The sequence below is a fragment of the Chrysemys picta genome, chromosome 10 (genome assembly GCF_011386835.1).
Source record: "Chrysemys picta bellii isolate R12L10 chromosome 10, ASM1138683v2, whole genome shotgun sequence".
Classification (NCBI taxonomy): domain Eukaryota; kingdom Metazoa; phylum Chordata; order Testudines; family Emydidae; genus Chrysemys; species Chrysemys picta.
The window spans coordinates 24681487-24701783 of NC_088800.1; the positions used below are offsets into that span (position 1 = coordinate 24681487).

At 39.5% G+C, this 20297-nt stretch overlaps 1 protein-coding gene and 1 long non-coding RNA gene across 2 annotated transcripts in view; one reads left to right on the top strand and one right to left on the bottom strand.

The window, feature by feature from the left end:
• The window catches only part of UNC13C (unc-13 homolog C), a 402369-nt gene extending 400655 nt beyond the window's left edge, over nt 1-1714 (top strand). The window contains exon 33 of the mRNA XM_065558178.1: nt 318-1714. Coding sequence (XP_065414250.1) covers nt 318-603 — 286 coding nt within the window. The 3' untranslated portion in view covers nt 604-1714. The remainder of the gene's footprint in view (nt 1-317) is intronic.
• Nucleotides 1-20297, bottom strand: part of LOC122174057 (uncharacterized) — a 246653-nt gene that overhangs the window by 59893 nt on the left and 166463 nt on the right. The gene's annotated exons all lie outside the window — the stretch shown is intronic.

The following is a 20297-nucleotide window of genomic DNA, read 5'->3' on the forward strand; positions in this document are numbered from 1 at the left end:
AACATTTCTGTTTGGGGTTAAAAAAAACATAATTGGTCTATCAATGCTTAAACAGCGGTGATTAAAATGTTGATCATCTGAAATATTTCTGGAGAAAAGGAACAGAGGGTCTGATTATGGAAACTGAGGGTGCTCTCTCAACACCTTCCAGGAGCAATACATGTACAGTTTATAAATCAATAATATTTTGTTCACAGATGTAGAACTCTCTCTGAAATGCATATTATTTTTTTTAAAAGGGTTTCTAAGCCATGTTAACCCCTTGGGGGAATTAAACTAACGTCCATTTTCAAAATCCATTCTTTTAAACCACACAGCATTCTGAGTAATGAAGAAGGGCTGAGAGCCTATGAGCTTCACCTCTCTGTGAAAGATTACTGCTTTGCCAGGGAAGATCGCATTGTAGGAATGACAGTTATCCAGCTACAGAATACTGCAGAGAAAGGTAGCTGCGCATCCTGGTATCCTCTGCTGAAAAATATCTTTATGGATGACACTGGGTTGACAATTCTTAGAATACTTTCTCAGAGGACCAATGATGAAGTTGCTAAAGAATTTGTGAGACTTAAATCAGAAACAAGATCTGTGGAAGAAACTGTCTGAATCACAAATAATGCAAGGGTGACACCGTCAAGAACATAGATACAATGTTGTTGTCTGAATAGTGCATGCGTGTGCAAATCAGTGGGAATGTTTAATTAACTCTGTTTCAGTGTTTGCCAGTACTTAAGTACTATATTTGCAAGGTATGTTGAGGCGCTGTACACCTTTTATACATATTTTGGTCTTTGGAAAAGTAATTGTTACAATGAAGTGCCAAAACCAGGATTAAGAGTCTATTATTAATGGCATATTTTAAAAAGTTGAGTTCATCTCATTGCAACTCCTTCACATTAAATATTTATTAATGAAAGATTATTCTTTTGAGTTGATTAATTAGTTGTCTGTTAAATTACTGTGAGTTGCTTCTACATGTCTGAATTGAGTTACCTCCCTTATCATTATAAATAATTTTATCTAATTTCATAATCATTTTATGCTAACCTCATTTTAGGTATCTTACCAATAACTTTTCTATCATAACTACAGATACAGTTACTTCTAGAAAGTGTTTGTAATTTTATAATTACTGATATAAAGTAATGATTTTTGCATACAAACTGAAAAAGGGTGGAAATATTTTATGCTAACCTTTTTCCAACCTTTCATAAATATCACTGTGAAGAAATACTGTTAACACAAGTTCTCAAGAAGCTTCACTTATCAGAGTTTGTTACTGATGTTAGATATCTTGAGATAACTTTGTTCATCAAAACTGCCAAGGCAACATCATATTTGTATAAGAAGGTAAGTTGATATCTGTAGAAAAAGACTGCCATACATAGAGTATACATGCTTTACAAGAATTTCATATTTTTAAAATGATACAGTACTGTATAAGAGTTAATAGTTCAAAAGATGTAAGGCTGGTTTGTGGTTTGTTTCTAGAAATCATTTACGAAAAGTAATGATGCTGTTAGCATTTTCACTCTGAAAGTTATAAATGTTGCTTTACATACTTAGCTGTAATATCAGCTAAGTGCTTTATTTCTTTTGTTTTAGAAAAGTTCAACAGTTTGTACTTATGCAACATTACTATGTATTGCACTGAAGCAAAATCCATGTCCTGTAAATATTTAGTGAGAAATTGTAAAATAAAGTATGAAAGAAACTGCTTCTAGTTTTGCAATTGACATTATTGATGTGCCTGTAGGCATAAACTGCACTGTGAAGCCAATTGAGTGGGGTGCAGTGTTGCATTACAATATATCAAAGTATGGATTCTAGTGTCTCTAACATTCCTTAAACATTTGCATCTTTTGTAAAAATAAGGTTTCATATGTGAACAATACATGCAAAATTATAATAAATCAGGCACTTACTTTCTTAATGCACTCATACTATATATAATGTAATGTTCTGGCACATGCGCACACACATTTTCCATTGGCTTTGGTTTCAACTGTTATTCAGTTATTGGTTTGGTATTTTTATTGATTGGGGGGGGGGTGGAAGAACATAAGAACATTGGTGGACTTGATTCCAGTTTGTTGATTAGGTCTATGTGACCTCATGTAGGTAAATCTTTCCAGAATTTCCTTTCAAGAGATTTTCATGGATTGTTTCAATATTTTTAAATCTTCTTGGTGAAAACACTCTTTCAGGCATGAAGTAGAGCTCAAAATTTAGAGAAAATTTGTAGTCTCTCAAGAAGGTTGGCTGTACTTAACTAAGATCTCAGAGAGTGGGGAAAGGAGCTGACCATCTATCAACTGTTACCCCATTTGTGTCTATACTTTGCAGAATATTTATTTAGGAAAGATGTTTTCACTGGTTAGAAAAACCCATTTTTTGCCATCAGCCCAAAAACCCTTTTAGCTAAAGTATTTTATAGCATAAAATAGCCATTGAATGTCAAACAGAGTATTTAATTAGATAGGTTATTGAAGTCTACTTCAGACATTTCTGAGGATTCGAGTATTAAAACCTACTAAATGTAGGTTGCAGACCCTGGCTGAGATTTGCAAAGCTGCCTATGGGGTTTGGATGCCCTACTCCCATTAAAACTAATCTCACCCACTGATGTTTTAAATGTACTCTCTGTACACTAAAACAACAAGGAATCTGGTGGCACCTTAAAGATTTGGGCATAAGCTTTCGTGGGTAAAAAACCTCACTTCTTCAGATGCTACCCTCTGATATTCTCTGTACACTGAAACGTTTGGGGGCAAATTGATCCCTATTTGAGCTCTAGTAATTTAATCAAAGATACACCAGGCTTGAATTGGGCTCATATTTTACATCCATTGAAGTAACATTCATGTGGCCCTTTGGAAGTACATGATAAGTCATATTGCTCTATGTATTTAAATAGCTGTTCTTTTAAAAGGTATACCTCAGTGTGTGAACACTGGCTGACACTTAAGTGATTAATACAGTTAAGGTGAAAGTCAAACTGCCTTGCACAAAACTATTAGCAATCAACAAGATTTAACATGATAGAACATTAATAGACTCAATCTCAAATAGAAAAGGAGACCATCAGAGAGTGACACAGTTCCTCTAATACTGAGCATTACCTCTAGATAAAAGGCAGAGGATCGTACACATTTAATCTACTGACATTTTTTAATGCATTCCACTATGGCGCCTGAAGTTAAACAGGAAAGGCTGGATTCTACAGGAAAAAATGGGTTTCCTGTTTGTTTACCTAAAGCATGTTTGTTGTATTTTTTCTGATTGTTGTATATTATGTTGTAAAATGTTGTACATTTTGCTGTATAATGTATTAATAAGTCACCAAATAAGGTAAATGTTTTTAATGCAGAACTACTTATAAAGGGATAAGTATTGAAGTTGCCATGAAAATATATCACTGCTGCTAGCAAGAAGGAATTTGTTACTTTTGCACACCAAAAATCATCTGACAGTGTAGTAACCAAAATCCCAAACTTTGTAAACTACAAGTGTGAAGAGTTTATGATGTACCTTCATGTTTCCTCTTTTTTAACAAAGAAATATTTACTTACTGTATCAGGGTTTGTCTTATAACAGGTTGAGGTGGAAAATGTGTTATCCTTACATTTCAGAGCTCTGTTATAAAATGATATTTAGCTATTGATCAAAATGCAAATAAAATGCTATTCCTCAGTGTATACAGCTTGAAGTCAAACATTTTCTGTGCATAAATTATCGCTACTGACTAAGCTAAAAGACTGATATATTTGGCTTCCGAAAAGTAAACATTTCATTATTTAAAAAACTAATTTGCATTTATATATTAGGTCATTTTTCTGACTCTTGTGAAAAAACATTGATGAATGGGTTTCTGTTAACTGTTTCTTCGATTTAATTTCTCATCGCTTGCGGAACTGATTCAAAACAATTTAAACCCTATTCATTTTATATTGTTTTTAAGATATTAAAAATATGCATTGATTGAATATAATTTAATTTAAACATTGCAGGAGACCCCACTACTACCACCAGCACCACCAATTTAAGAAGGGAAAGAATTTCTAAGCTGCAAGGAATAACCATTTTATGGCAATTTCTCAACCCATATGATATGTATCTGTAGTTGCCAGGAGCTCCACATTGACAGTAGTCTGCAATGTGACAGCACTTAAGGAGCTAATGGCATATTTAAACATGTTGGACTGAGTTACAGAAATGCTTCAAGGGTTAAACAGAATGGTTTTATATTTTGTATTGCATTTTATAGGACACAAGCATAAAGCCTTCAAGATTGAAGAAAAATTTTGGACAAGTGTGGTTTGGCATGAATATGAGCTATGGCTGTTGCCATATATGTCTATAGCATCTGCATTTTGTATTGTAACACCAGGGAGAGACCACAGAACAAGTTATTGTAATAGTCTAGTCCAGAGGTCACAAACATATGAACACTTTACCTGAGTGGGACAAGAGAGGTCATAATAAAGTAATATTTCTAAAGTGATAAAGCTCACCAACAGAAAACAAAGAGCCCCAAAATGTAACGTAGTAGAAGTTGGTTTTAATTAGTCCATTTTATATTTAACATGTGCCAAAACAGGTAGTAATAATTCAATGAGTTAAATACTGATAAAACCAGCTGTGTAGCCAAACCCAGCATCCATTATGGACTCTGAAATAGCCAAAGACACCACGGTTAACCTCTACTTTTTCAAAAGTGCCTTGAGCGCCATCTTCCACCTGGATAAACACCAGAAAAGATTGCAGTATGTCACATTGAAATGGCACCACCTTTAACAGTGCAGCACTTGTACTACACTGCTAGGCCTTTCTGTGGGACTATGAACCCATGACTTCGATGCCCCTTGACCGAGAGATCTGTCAAATGAATCTTACCAGCTTAACGGGTAGTATAGTCTTCTAGGAAGATGGAATTTCCATAAAAAATAAATGCTTGGGATGGGGCCAGCAGCAAAAGATGCAGTTGTCAGCATTTAATTCTGAAATTACCTGAAAACTTATTTCTAATTCTGCTAGACATTAATATCCATACGTTGTCTGATTTTGTTGTCTTGTGTGTGTGTAATTCAGAAATTACACCTATGAGATTGGAATCTCCTATATGGTTTATACATTGGCATTAAAAGTCCCTTCAAAAAATATCACTTGGAAATGAGACACTAAAAGGACACTTTAAGAGCTGTTTTGTTGAATCTTAGTTACTGAGAAGTCTTCTGGAGGCTCAGCAGAATCAATAAATCCTTTATGAAGACTGCAGAAAATAGTCTCTTCCCTCTTTCCCCCCGCCCTTCTCCCCATATCCATTCTGATACACAAGCCAACAATAAATTATCTGTGCCTATCAGTTGTGGTGTAGCATCCTGTTCAGTGGTGGATCAGCTAGAGAAGAAAGATATTTGTATATATTGAGGCAACAGTTCAGGCACAAGATTGATGGAAATAAAATCAAAGAACAACTTCTCTGAAAAAGACACATCACAATTCCTCCTAATGCATGAATGCTGTATCCTCATATGTATGGCTTTTAGTAAAGCAACTGAAAGGGAATGCTCGTAAAGGGTCATAATTTTCTGAACCAGAACTGATGCACTGAATAACTGAATTGAATTATAAATTTAACAGTGCATTGGAGATTAAAGAATTGGAAAATTACTGGTTAATGATCATTACCATTATATATTCTAGCCATACTCTCCCACACACACATGTAAATATCTACTGCATTCAGTGAACTTATACATACTCCAATGGGTATAGTGTTAGAACTACTACAAGTGCCTGAATTGCTGAGCATCTGGGAAATGATAGAAAACACAAAATACTATACACCTGTCTAACCAGGAATCTGGAGAGATGTACAGTCGTGGCTCTCAGATACACCTGCACATCTTTGAAGACAAAGGTCCACAGAGTTGTTTGTTGCTAATTATGTCAGTCTCAAAACTGAACACTGTTTAATTTATTATCCAATATTAAATTTTGGTATTCTCATACACTTAAACTGGAATGTTTATTCAATACCACATCTTTGCACGTCCAAATGGGGAAAAATCATGAAATTGTAAGCTTGCTAAAGCCTGAGAGCACTGATTTGTATTTTAATTTGATTTGAAATTTTGGAGCCACGTTGTTATGGTAATTCATCATGCCTACTGTTTTCCAATAATGGCCACACCCTCACACTTTTAAACTGTTATCCTATGTCTGTGTGCCCTGGGAATTTTTTGTTTGGTTTTATTTAGGACAAACTCACAAACCTTTACTCACACAAGTAGTTCCATTAAGGTGAATGAGACTACCCTCGTGAGTAAGAAATTACAGGATGGACCATTAGATTGTAAGCTTATGGGGCAAGGAATGTGTTTGTAAAGTACTGAATAAATACACAGTGCTATTCAAACATTTTATAACGTCATGGAAGGGGAGGGGATATTCCAGAGGACTGGAAAAGTGCAAATATAGTGCCAATCTATAAAAAGGAGAATAAGGACCACTTGGGGATTTACAGACCTGTCAGTTTAACTTCAGTACATGGAAAGATAATGGAACAAATAATTAAGCAATCAATTTGAAGACACCTAGAAGATAATGAGGTGATAAGTAACAGTCAAAAACAAATCCTGTCAAACCAACCTAATAACTTTCTTTGACAGAATAACAAGCCCTGTGGATATGGGGGAAGTGGTAGATGTGGTATATTTTGACTTTAGTAAGGCTTTTGATACTGTCTCGCATGACCTTCCAACGAGGGAAATACAACCTAGATGGAGCTATTGTAAGGTGGGTGCATAACTGGTTGGAAAACCATTCCCAAAGAGTAGTTATCAGTGGTTCACAGTCAAGCTGGAAGGGCATATCAAATGGGGCCCCGCAGGGATCAGTTCTGGGTCTAGTCCTGTTCAATATCTTCATCAATGGTTTAGATAATGGCATAGAGAGTAGACTTATAAAGTTTGTGGATGATTCCAAGCTGGGAGGGGTTACACATGCTTTGGAGGTTAGGATTAACATTCAAAATGACCTGGAGAAACTGGAGAAATGCTCTGAAGTAAATAGGATGAAATCCAATGAGGGCAAATGCAAAGTACTCCATGTAGGAAGGAACAATCAGTTGCACACATACAAAATGAGGGCCTATGAAGGACTACTGCAAAAAGGGATCTGGGAGTCATAGTGGATCACAAGCTAAATACAAGTCAACAGCGTAACACTGTTGCAAAAAAAAAAAAAAAAAAAAAACACGAACATCATTCTGGGATGTATTAGCAGGAGTGTTGTAAACAAGGCATGAGAAGTAATTCTTCCACTCAACTCTGCACTGATTAGGCCTTAACTGGGGTATTGTACCCAGTTCTGGGTGCCACATTTCAGGAAATATGTGAACAAAGTCCAGAGAAGAGCAACAAAAATGGTTACAGGTCTAGAAAATATGACCTACAAGGGAAGATAGAAAAAATTGGGTTTGTTTCGTCTGGAGAAGAGAAGACTGAGAGGGGACATGATAACAATTTTCAAGTACATAAAAGGTTGTTACAAGGCGGATGGAGAAAAAAAATGTTCTCATTAACCTCTGAGGATTGGACAAGAAGCAATGGGCTTAAATTGTAGCAAGAGTGGTTTAGGTTGGGCATTAAGAAAAGCTTCTTGTCAGGGTAGTTAAGCCTAGGGAAGTTGTGGAATCTCAGGCGTTGGCGATTCGTAAGACCAGGGTAGACAAACACATGTCAGGGATGATCTAGATAATACTGCTCCTGCCTTGAGTGCAGGGGACTGGACTAGATGACCTCTCAAGGTCCATTCCAGTCCTACGTTTCTTGAGTCTATTATAACATGCTGTCCTCAGTTACCTTCCTGGAGCCCCTGTGATTTCAGTGCAGCTGCACAGGTAGCAAAGGACAGACTCTGGGCCTAGCTATTTAATTTCAGTTTGGGAGTAGATGCTAAGCTGCAGATCAGTAAATAACTCCAGTTTACTGATATTAATAACAGTTCATCATGCAGCTAATTAATAGTTTCCTCCCCCAGGCCACTTCATACAGGCAGGAGAAAATTAATTCCAAATAGAATTACTGTGGAACCATGTGGCATCTACCTTTGTCTCTTGGCTCACTGCTATAGAGAGCTAACTAACTGACTAGGAAAGATGATACATAAATCAAGATACACAGTTAAAGAAAAATTCCTTAACATTCTCTCTCTCAGGCTCAGTCATACCCTTGAGTCAGACAGAATTTTAACAAGTGCTGTGATTTCCTGTCATTCCATTGCAGCAAATTTACGGAGGTCATCTTTTTTCGACTGTAATGGGCATAGCATTTAAGCGGGAAGATGTGTCACACAGACTCCAGCTCTCATCTAGTCTCTCCTTAGCTCAATTTTTAGCTCTCAAAGGAGAGTGGTGAATTTTCAACTGAAGTGACTATTCATGGCGAGATTAGCACATGGACCATGTTGTAATTGAAAGTCATTCACCTTGCCCCTACCTCTCTGGCTTTCCCCTAAATGTAAGGGGCACCTGCCAGGGTTAAATATTGTGCTTCAGGCACTTTTAGCTCTAGCTCCTGAAGTAGCTCTGCAGCCTTTTCATAACTGAGAAGATAGAAAAAGAAGTTCCCCCCAGCTGAATGTTCAGAGTAGCGATTCACAACAGTATTACAAACAAATCTTAGCACTAATGATACCATGGTGAACTCCCATTAGTTTCAATTTGCATTAACTATCGCCTTTGCTCTCACAAGACAGCTCAAGTCTATTAAGTATATTTGCTGGTACAGTGAATTGGAAATAAAACATTTTTAAATAGGTTTAAGAATGATGAACAAATGCCAAATTGTATCTTGTAATTGTTGATGGATGGACGGATAGTGTGTACAAAGACGATTACTATCTTCCCATAGAAGAAAACTGGTATCTTGATTTTTGTAGGATGGTAAGAAATTGAGGGCAGGGATTTATCAGAAAGCATGCGTTCCCCGTACATTTTAATTTTATTTTTCCACATCCATGGTAGAGGTAAATTATGTAACTCAAGGCACAACAGTTTCATCTTTTTAGTAGTTTTCAAGTAAGTTATTTGCAAGTTGATAAAACTATACTGACAGCCCAAGGAGGTTTAGCTGTAAAGACGTCTATCATCTAGTAAATAAGTTATTTGAAAATGCACTAAAGGACAGAATTGTTATTGTTGTGGTCAATGACTGACTGCACTGTTAATCCAAGGGGTATTATTCCCCCTGAGTTAGTACTATACCAGTGACTGGCACGGTGTTTGGAGGCAATATGCTGTCAGAAGTTGCTTTCATTTGAAAGAGATGTAAAATTGAGGACCATTTAGGGTTAGTCTTGTAGCAGCTGCTATGCTTTCAATGGTTAAAATGGTTGAAGTTCTGGCAGACCACTCTAGATCTGTATTTGCTGACAGTATTTGTCAAATGGAATTATTGGTAGTGTTGGTTTAAAGGATTCAGTGCACAGTGTGTGTGTGTGAAAATATTTCTACTGCTTTCAGGCTTTAGTTATTACGTGTGTTATTTGATGTGACATTTAAAGTAAGAGTCATATCAAGGCAACTCAACATATGGCTATTTAAGCACTCCTTGCACAATCAAATTTATGTGCAAATTCAGCTGATTCCAGTGGGACTTTGTCTGTTTATGGAGTAACTGTCTAAGGCAGGGGTGGGCAAACTACGGCCCACCAGCCGTTTTAAGCCAGCCCTCGAGCTCCCGCTGGGGAGTGGGTGCTCCAGCTCTGGTGCTCCAGCCAGGTAGCAGGGTCGGGGGCTGCTCCACGTGGCTCCCAGAAGCCGCAGCATGGCCCCCCTCCGGCTCCCACGTGCTCCAATGGCCTCCTCCAGCACTCCAATGGGAGCTGCAGGGGCAGTGCCTGCAGCTGGGGCAGCGTACAGAGCCACCTGGCTGCGCCTTTGTGTAGGAGCCAGAGAAGGGACATACCACCGCTTCCGGGAGCTGCTTGAGGTAAATGCCACCCGGAACCTGCACCCCTGAGCCTCTTCCCACACCCCAAACCCCTGCCCCAGCCCTGATCCCCCTCCTGCCCTCCAAACCTCTCGATCCCAGCCTCGAGCACCCTCCTGCACCCTAAACCCCTCATCCCCAGCCCCATCCCGGAGCCCACACCCCCAGCCAGAGCCTGCACCCCTTCCCGCATCCCAACCCTCTGCCCTGATCCCCCTCCCAAACCCTGAACTCCTCATTTCCAGCCCCAGACCAGAGCCCATACCCCAACCCCAATTTTGTGAACATTCATGGCCCACCGTACAATTTCTATTCCCAGATGTGGCCACCCTGGTCTATGGCCCTTAAACAGTAGTCTGCCAAATGAGTAGTGAACCATAAAGATTGAGAGGCCATACTTGTACTAAGGAATGGGCTGATGTTTGCTTTCTCAACTAACTTTCCTCTGCATTCTGTCATATGCATAACCCAAGAACTGAAATAGTTTGGACTTGTAAGTCTAGATTGACCCCAAATTCTACTCTTGGTTAGGCCAAAGTCAGAGAAACTCCATTGACCTGGAATTAGCTCTGGAGTGATTCTGATTCACAGTTGTATAACCAAATGTAGAATTTGGCCATTCCGGTGAATTCAGCAGAATGTAATACAAGGTGACTAGAGAGATCTGTATGGGTAGGAGCTGTAAACAGCTGCTGAATTGCATTTCCATTGTGGATTAAATGATTGCTATACATACACCGTGTAAAGTGCCTTGCAATGAAAGGTGTGCTTTCCACATATGAGATATATTATAATTACTGAGACCTACAATGGGAAACAAAAGAAAGAGACACATGGACTTACACCCAGAGCACTGTTTATAAATATATGGAATGGTTATCTCCAACGCAGGTTTTTCTCCTTCTAATTAGCTCAACACATAAGAGTGTTCCGAGTCCCCACCATCTCCACATGGTTTTTTTAGTATGTTAAGTAGGACTGGTGCAATTTCTTTTTTTTTTCCTTGTAATTAAAAATCCTGTTTCAAAGCCTCAAAGGAGTCTTTTTGCAATTAAAATCATCAAGACCATCTCAATAACCCAAGCAAGCTTCTACTGAATGAACATTAAACTACCTCTGATAATGGCTAAGAATTTTTGTCAAAGCAAATAAATCCTTCATCTATGTTGTTGTTGGTTCTATTCAAAATGTATGGGTTTTGTAAGTCTGATATTAAAAAAAAAACTACTGATAAATGTGAGAAACCATTTAAGTTTAAAGCACAAAATTCTGGTACAAATACAATCTACAAGAATGGGGAAGCTTTTTGAGCAACATTTGGTATCATAGCTCTGGGTTTTCATAACAAAATCATCTATTTGCTGATACTAAAATACTGTGAGAACTTTCACTGAAAAGTCTAATTGTTTCTCTCCCAGTAGAAAAACCAAGGTCACAGAACAAGGATAGCCCCACAAGGGAAGCTTTCCGCATTCCTTTCTAAAAGTATCATTCTAAATGCCAGGGCACACAAAGATCAGGTTATCGAGTCATAACTATTACTGGTCCTTCCTTTGCTGTCCTCATTATTCAACTCCACAGAAAACCCCGAAGAGAGACACTAGTGGCTGTCAAGAGCAAACAGTGGAGGTAAGAGGAGCCAGATCAGCCAGGTTGCTTTGAGTGGGGCATCTTCCCCCTGGTACAAGTATTTTTCCCCAGTTTTATATAGTTCCTCAGTCAGGACACTAGAGGTGAAATCCTGACTCCATTTAAAATCAATGGTTAGACTCCCACTGACTTCACCAGGGCAAGGATTTCACCCTAAACCTCTAAGGCCTGGTCTACACTGTGGCTTAGGTTCAGCTTAACTACGTCATTCTCTCTTAGAGAGAGAAAACTTGGTGCCACCCCAGAGGCCTGCCCCATCTCATTCAATGTCCCATCTCCAGGCTTGGCCACCCCTGGAACTTCAGAGGAAGGAGATTAAAAAAGCAGAATATATTGGAGAAAGGTGACAGGAGGGAAATCCCTTCCTGATCCTGCAATTGGTCAGGTGAAACCCTGAAGCATGAGCTTTTTGTAACATCGGACATAAACTGGAAGTGAGCCCCAGGGCTGCTGAGCCCTATGCCCACTACTATCATAAGAAACCCCATCATACAATCCCACTCATACATTTGTCCAGCTCTCTCTTAAAACTAAGTTTTTGGCCCCCACTGCTCCTACTGGGACGCTGTACCAGAACTTCCCCTTTCTGATGGTTAGAAGTTTTCTAATTTCCAACCTGATTTTCTTCATGGCCAGTTTTATCCATTTGTTCTTGTGCCAACTTTGTCCTTTATCTTAAAAAGCTCTTCACCCTCGCTGGTACTTACTCCCTCCCAATGTAGTTACAGAAAACAATAATATCCTTTCTCAACCTTCTTTTTGCTACACTAAACAAGCCAAGCTCTTCCAGTCTCCTCTCTTAAAATAGGCCCTTGCTCCCCTGATTACCCTAGTAGGTCTTCTTTGTATCTATTCCAGTTTGAATTCATCTTTCTTGAACATCAGTGACCCAAATTATCCACAGCATTCCAAATATGGGCTTATTAATGGTATTAATACGTCTCTTTCTCTACTGAAATGCCTCACTTGATACATCCTTGAATTGCATTTGCCTTTTTCACAGACACATCCCATTAGTGGCTCACAGTCATCCTGTGATTGACCCACAAGCTCTTCTCTGTCAATTCCAACGGATGAGCCCCCAGCATGAAGCAGATATTCTTATTCTTAGCCCTTAAGACCATGCACTTCATACTACTGGATTTTATCTATAGTCCTTAGCTTTCCCGTTCTTGAAAAGCACCAATTACCATGGGTGGGTGTAATCAACTGTCAGCTTGATTGCTTGCTCCCCGCACAGTCCCACGTGGCCTGTTTCAGCCACATAAGTGTGTACAAGTTAAATAGACCTAAACCCATCTGACATTGTAGATTTAATCCAGGTGACACGTGATGTACTCGTGACTAGACTCCGGGACCTACTGGCTACAATAATGTTGAGAGATTTCCTTCACACCTACCTTTGCAAAAGGATTTAACATACAGTGTGTGCTCTTAGGGAATATTCAGTCCCACTCATACCACTGTGTCACCTGGATAATGGGGCTGCTTCTCTAGATAGCAGTGAGCTCAATCTCCCCAAGGTGCATCATCTAGGCAGCCGGTGACCCCTGCAGCTGGCGACAACACTGTGGAGAAGTTGGACCCAAGAGGCCGCTTATAAACCTTTTTATTAACGTATCATGCTGGTGCTCATGATCACATTAGCTTGCTCTGCTACACCTAACTACATTACATTACATAACCTGAACTGACTTGAGATCACCATTTCAATGAACATTATTACATCGTGGGCTTAGTTCTGCATGAAGTACATATGTGCGTGGCCACTACCGGCCCACATGCACTGCTCCCAAACACTAGAAACAGACCACAGCCGGCACCTCTTTAGGAATATTTTCTTTTCCTCATGTCATTCTCATTAAAACAAAATGAACAAAAAATAAAGACAGACATAATACCTGTTTCAATTACATTTAAGGCAATAGCACTTCACTTGAAAATCCCCTGGTACTTCCAGCAGTGAGACTGTCCTAAATTGTGATCTGAAAGGTTTGTTGTGCAGATGAGCACCAAAAAACAGGAAGCAGCCTTTTCTCAGCCTAACTAATGAACAGCCAAAAACAGATTTCTAGCACAGCATGTAACGTATCTATTTATACAAATTAATGCCTTCAAATACTCATTTGCCATTTATTTTAATAGGAAGTCATTTCATTTACTCATACATAGGATCAAAAATGTATCCAAACATCTCTGCTCTGTAATAACATGTGTTACCAGTATCCATATTCCCCATATACATATTTAAGTGCATTCATAATTTTTGTTTTCCCTTGAACAGTCTGTTCTCTGATTTTCATTTAAAGAGAGCATCAGTTACACAGCTCTACCCAATGCCTGTATTCTACACTTTTAATTTAAAGTAATTTAAAGGAACTTTTAAAAACTATAGTGATTTGTTCCCCCAACAATCAATAAACAGGAGATTTACATGGCTAATTTTCATTAGTGTTAATGGGAACTGATTGGCACCATAAATCCTCTGTATATTAAAGGGGGAAATTGACTTCTTCATCTTAGTATCCATTACTATTTCCCTTAATTGGACCTACCTCAACGCATGAGTCAATTCTCACTAAACTAAATGGAGTTCTGGCCTAAGACTATAGCATGGCCCAAGCATGGTGTCACTGTTACAGAGTGAGCTATCACACTTGAGAGAGACTGAAAGGGGTCTAAATGACAGCTCGCCCTATAACCATGACATATGGCAAATTGGTTCATATAGCGGTTTCCTTCCAGATCTCTGGCTACCTTTAAGTGGAGCTGATTCTTTCACAAAGTTAGCATTGCCTTTTAATTGACGTAATTTCAGAATCCTTAAGAGGTTTGTGTTAAAAGATCTTCCTTTATTAATACAAAATGTAATAAACTAGAACAGTGTTTCCCAAACTTGGGACGCCGCTTGTGTAGAGAAAGCCCCTGGCGGGCCGGGCCGGTTTGTTTACCTGCCGCGTCCGCAGGTCCGGCCGATCGCGGCTCCCACTGGCCATGATTCGCTGCTCCAGGCCAATGGGAGCTGCTGGAAGCAGCGGTCAGCACGTCCCTCGGCCTTTGCTGCTTCCAGCAGCTCCCATTGGCCTGGAGCAGTGAATCGTGGCCAGTGGGAGCCGCGATCAGCCGGACCTGCGGACGCGGCAGGTAAACGAACCGGCCCGGCCCGCCAGGGGCTTTCTCTACACAAGCGGCATCCCAAGTTTGGGAAACACTGAACTAGAACATGACTGAGTTTTGATGTAATGGTTATGACTAATGCTAATCAAAGATATAATAATTATTTTGGTCTTAAGCTCTACACTAATATCACAGCTGGCCGCAGACAGCTCTAACCCATGTATCTGAATTTTTAACATTGACTCTTTTATAGTAAGAAGAAACTGTAAAATTTGCTTGCTCCCTGCTCAGATGTCCATCCTGCCCCCCCAAGAGTAAATGAGGCTGATTTGCATGTTATAATCCTGATGCATTTGTATGTTTGAAAGGAAACAGCTTCAGTCTGTATACGTTTCTCTCATTTAAATTGGAAAACATTATAGTTACATGTCACATGTGCATGACAGCAGAGCAGGGCCTAAGTTGGAAACTTGTTACTATACTGATTTTAGTAGGGAACTGTCAAGCATAAATAGATGAGGGGAAAGAGGGTTCGCGCCCCCCCCCCCCCCGATAAGAAGGGGACCTAATCCAAACTCCACTCAAGTCAATGAAAAGGCTCCCACAGGCTTTGGATCAGGTCCAGATACTGTGCTATTTAGAGTGTGCATACTGGACAAATCTACATGGAAAAGTATATAGTCAACCAGTGAAAAAGTACTCAGACGGCTGTCAATTGTTTTGCTTAATTAAGAGCAAAGTCAAGGAAGAAAGAAGATATTTATTAAAAAATCATAAATAAAAGGTTATTGGAGGGACTCTGCCTTTAACTCCATTAGATTAACAAAATTACATCAGGAGTTCACAGAAAAGAATAATGAACTATTGATTTTTTTTGGTTTCTCTCCAGACTATTACCAGATTCTCATACTAGCAGTGCATGCTAGTTGCTATGGAAACAAAATTTGCAGACAGACACTAAAAACACAACAATAATTTACCACAAGCCACACCGTCCTGCGCTGAATACCCACTTCTTATAAACTGCTTGAGACCTAAGGGGTGGACAGACATGGAAAACATGGCATTATCATATATATAGTGCTCAACTAAAGTGCATATGAGTAGATTCAGCTTCAGTCATACAATGTAGCTGGGTAAATAATGCAAAAAATGTGAATATATGTTCAGATTCCATGTGCATTTTAGCAAATGAGTTTACTGGCAGGAATGTGTGTGCAAACAGCACGTTTTAAAGAACAGTCATGGAAAGTGACTGAAATGATAAGTGCTCATATTCATGCTGGAAACCTGATTCAAAAAGATATACTTACCCACTCAGAGTAGAAACAATACCATGTGACCTAGGGCTTGTCTACACTACCACTTAAGTCGATGTAAGTTACGTCACTCAGGGGTGTGAAAAAGCCACCCCTCTGAGCGAGGTAAGTTACATCGACTTAAAGCAGTGTCCCCATTGCACTATGTTGGCAGGAGACACTCGCCCACAGACATAGCTTCTGCCTCTCGTTGAGGTGGAGTAATTATGTCAACGGGAGAGTGCTCCCCTGTCAGTGTCATGTATCTTCACCAGACACACTACAGCAGCGCATCTGCATTGGGGCAGCTGTGTCGATGTAGTGCAGTACTGTAGACAGGGCTGGCTCCAGGCACCAGCCGACCAAGCACGTGCTTGGGGCGGCCAATGTTGGGGTGGCGGGGGGCGCTCACGGTGTTTTTGTTTTTTTGTTCGGCGGGGCGGCGCTCAAGGGGGTTTTTTTGTTTGTTTCGGCTGGGCAGCGTGGGGGGTGTTTTTGCGGCACGGCACTGGGGAGGGTGCGGGGGGCTTCGGCGGCGCGGTGCACCAGGGGTTTGGGCGGCCCAGCCTGGCACTGGGGGGGGGTGGAGTTCGGATGGCCTAGCCCGACATTCCGGGGGGGGGGAGTTTAGGCGGCCCAGCGCAGCGCTCGGCGCGGCACTCGGGGGGGGGGGGGGGGGGCGGGAGTTTGGGCGGGGCGGCGCTCTTCTTTTTTGCCTGGGCAGCAAAAAAGTTAGAGCCAACCCTGACTGTAGACTAGCCCCTACATGGGCTACATGTCCAATCAAAACACAGCTCACATTTCAAGCTATCAAATACTCAAAACAAACTCCTTCCGAATGACCTGAAGCCTAACAATCTTTTCAGAAAGAGAACTGAGTAAATAATTTCAAATACAAGTAAATATGAGAAAATATTAAACCAATTTAATTGAATAAATTAAGGTCCACACATATTTTACTTAAATTGTACTTATGACGTCAATCACAAATAATCAGCATAGCTCAAAGGTTGAGCAACAAGCCATAGACTAAACAAAGTCACAGAATAATTTTGGACAATCATTTTGGTTTTAATTTTTTTTTAATTGGAAAATTCCGGCAAAAGAAAAGTCAGAAAATTGGTCAAATCAAGTAAAATGTTTGGTCTCTTATTATTTTTATCATTTAATTTATTTGTATTGTGGGAAAGCACCTAGAGGCCCTAGCCATACTTTGCTAGGCACAGTATAAACACAAACTAAACATACAGTCCCTGTCCCGAAGTGTTTACAATCTGAGTGCTATACTTTCTGTATTCAGGTTCGCTATGTTTACTAACATCTGACAAGGCACTCCAAGTTCCTCCTAGTAATCAAAACACTTTTACAGACTATTTCATTCACATTATTTTTTGCATTATATCATGCCTCATAAAAGGCAGTTTAGAAAAATCACCACCACCTCACAATCCCCACAGCATTAAAGCACAGAGCACAACAACTTAATTTTATAGCAAAATGAAAGTATCATACACTACCACTTAAACTTAGGACCACAAGTATTGTTGGATAACTGGACAGATTAATGTCTCATGAGGACACTTCCATAATATGGAAATAAAGGGAGACATTACCTTTGCCAAGGATCCCAGTCTAGCTACGTAGACAGGTTCTAGAAAGCTCCTCATTTATAATCGGGGGAGCATACTCCTCCCTACCTTTACACCCTGGTGAATATTTCAGCATTTACTCATTTATTCTGCTGCGTATATTTGATTGAATAGCTCCAAAACTATCAGTAAAGAGATCTCTGGATAGAAAATAAAAGGAGGAGCATGCTTTGCGCTGATGGTAATAAGGTGTAGACTCTGACCATCAAAGCATCTTATTAACCTGTTTTTGTGACATACACTTACAGCTAACTGGAATGATTTTTAGTTGGTACAGTGTAACCCAGATCATCCAGCCTTTCATTAAATGAAATCCCTGGTTGCATTGAAGGCCAGTCTCCTGTTGCAATGCAAACCACTTAGTGCAGCCATACTGGGCCAAGTAACCCCTTTTTCTTACAGTTTTGGATGGCTCTGAAAATATTCAGAAATTTGGGCTTGTAAGGTACAATTAATATATAGGCTGGATCCTGCAAATCTGCCTGCAAAATCAGAAGAACTTCAGAAAATGATGCATGTGTGAAATTGGGTCCTATATTTAGGTTGGCTTATTTAAGGTCCCCAAAACTCTCTAAATATACTGGGCCTGATTCTCATTTGTATTTAGGCCAATTTACACCACTCTAGTGTTGTACAGTTAAAGCTGAGCGCCATAAAATGGGAGCACATTACTTTTACAAACACTTTAAGACCATTTATACTGCTAGAGCTGTGTAAAGTAGCCTAGTGCAGTGAGAATCAAGCCCACAATTTATGACTGTTTTCCAGTTTGTCATCAAGTAATCAGTGGAAGTGAATGTACAGTGGGTGCCATAACAAAATTTAAATTAACTATCGCAGTATTTCCCTGTACAATGGTGTTTGCAGTATTCCCTATACTTGCAGTGGAAAACATTAATACTATAATAAATTTGACATGCATAGCCTGTTTTTATAGCACCATTCCCAATCCTGCTCCCATTGAATCAATAAAAATAAAATCAGACCCTCTGAATACACATTATCAACCTGATCCTACAATTGGATTCAAGTGGGCAGACATTGGCACTTGCATGGAATACTGTTGACCATTCACTAAATGCTGCTGCTGGACGGAGAATACTTGAAGTAGAGAACATCAGTTATTTCCAGGCCAGCTTCCCAAGCCATGAAAGGGTGTTTCTTGACAGCAACAGTATGGACGATTCATCCTAGAGAAGATATACTTACACTAATAAAGAAACAAATTGAATCTACCTGAACAGTAATGCATCACTCACAGCTAATGGTTAAAGACTAATGGTAAATGAGCATATGAATATGAATATATGCTCACTTATCGTTATAAGTAGTATGCTAACACAGCTACTCTGATACTTGCAGATGCTGCTCCAACTTTTGTCCCTTTGCACTCTGTAATGTTCCAGGAAGTCTGTTAAATGATATTTTCCCACTTACACAAGAAGCGTTCTGCTGCAAAAAGCCACTGTCTGATAGCTGATATTTAAGCCTCCAAGCCTAAGGTAGTGACATTAGGTAATCAAATGTCAGTTACTGGATAGTTGCATCAAAAATGAGAGGGGCTTGCTAAAGTATCCACCAAACAAAAAACTACTAATGAAAAACCAGTGTGTCTTGAGCATCCATTACATGCCTGGAGAAAAATGTATTTCTGCATTTGGTCTGTGAGTAAAGCTATAGCAGGGGAAAGGGGATATTTGTCCAGAAGGGGGAGAGTGGTGTACACACGAGGCTTCTTAAAGGGATCGTTGTTGATAATTTCTAAATGGCAGAGTTTGGTCAATAAAACACCAAAATATATACATATCTGTGTGTTTTGCTGTATTTGCTCCAATGATATGCTTTTAAACATTTACTGATATTTCACACTTGTTCAGTTGAAAATGAATTTGATTGAAATATTGTGTGCTATGACTTTCCTTTGCTTTTACAATTATAACTTTTGCCTTTTCTTTTTTTTTTCCTCTCTTTTTTTTTTGGGGGGGGGGGGTATGAAAAAGCCATGATTTCTTCCACTTCTTGGGGTTGAGGAAAGGACAACTGAGGACAGCATTTGCCAGACTCATTATAACAATGGCATGAAAAGAATGACTGGATAGGGTCCATCAGAATAGAGGATTATATGGTGGCATCTGGTAGCTAACAAGACTTCCAACACAAGTCACTAGGCTTCTGTATCCTGGAGGACAAAAGTGACTCCCTGGGGAGAAGCCTGAATCTTACTGGGGGAGGCAGACGAGAGGCAGCCATGTGGCTGAATAGATAAAAAGGTATTGCAATAAAGTATGTGTGGTAGGTCAGTGATTCTCAACCAGAGATACGCGTATCTCCAGGGGGTACATCAACTCATCTAGATATTTGCTTGGTTTTACATCAGACTACATAAAAAGCACTAGCAAAGTCAAGACAAACTAAAATTTCATACAGACGATGACTTGTTTATAGGGCTCTATATACGTTATACTGAAATATAAGTCCAATATTTATATTCCAATTGATTTATTTTATAATTACATGGTAAAAATAAGAAAGTAAGCACTTTAGTAATAATGTGCTGTGACACTTCTGTATTTTTGTCTGATTTTGTA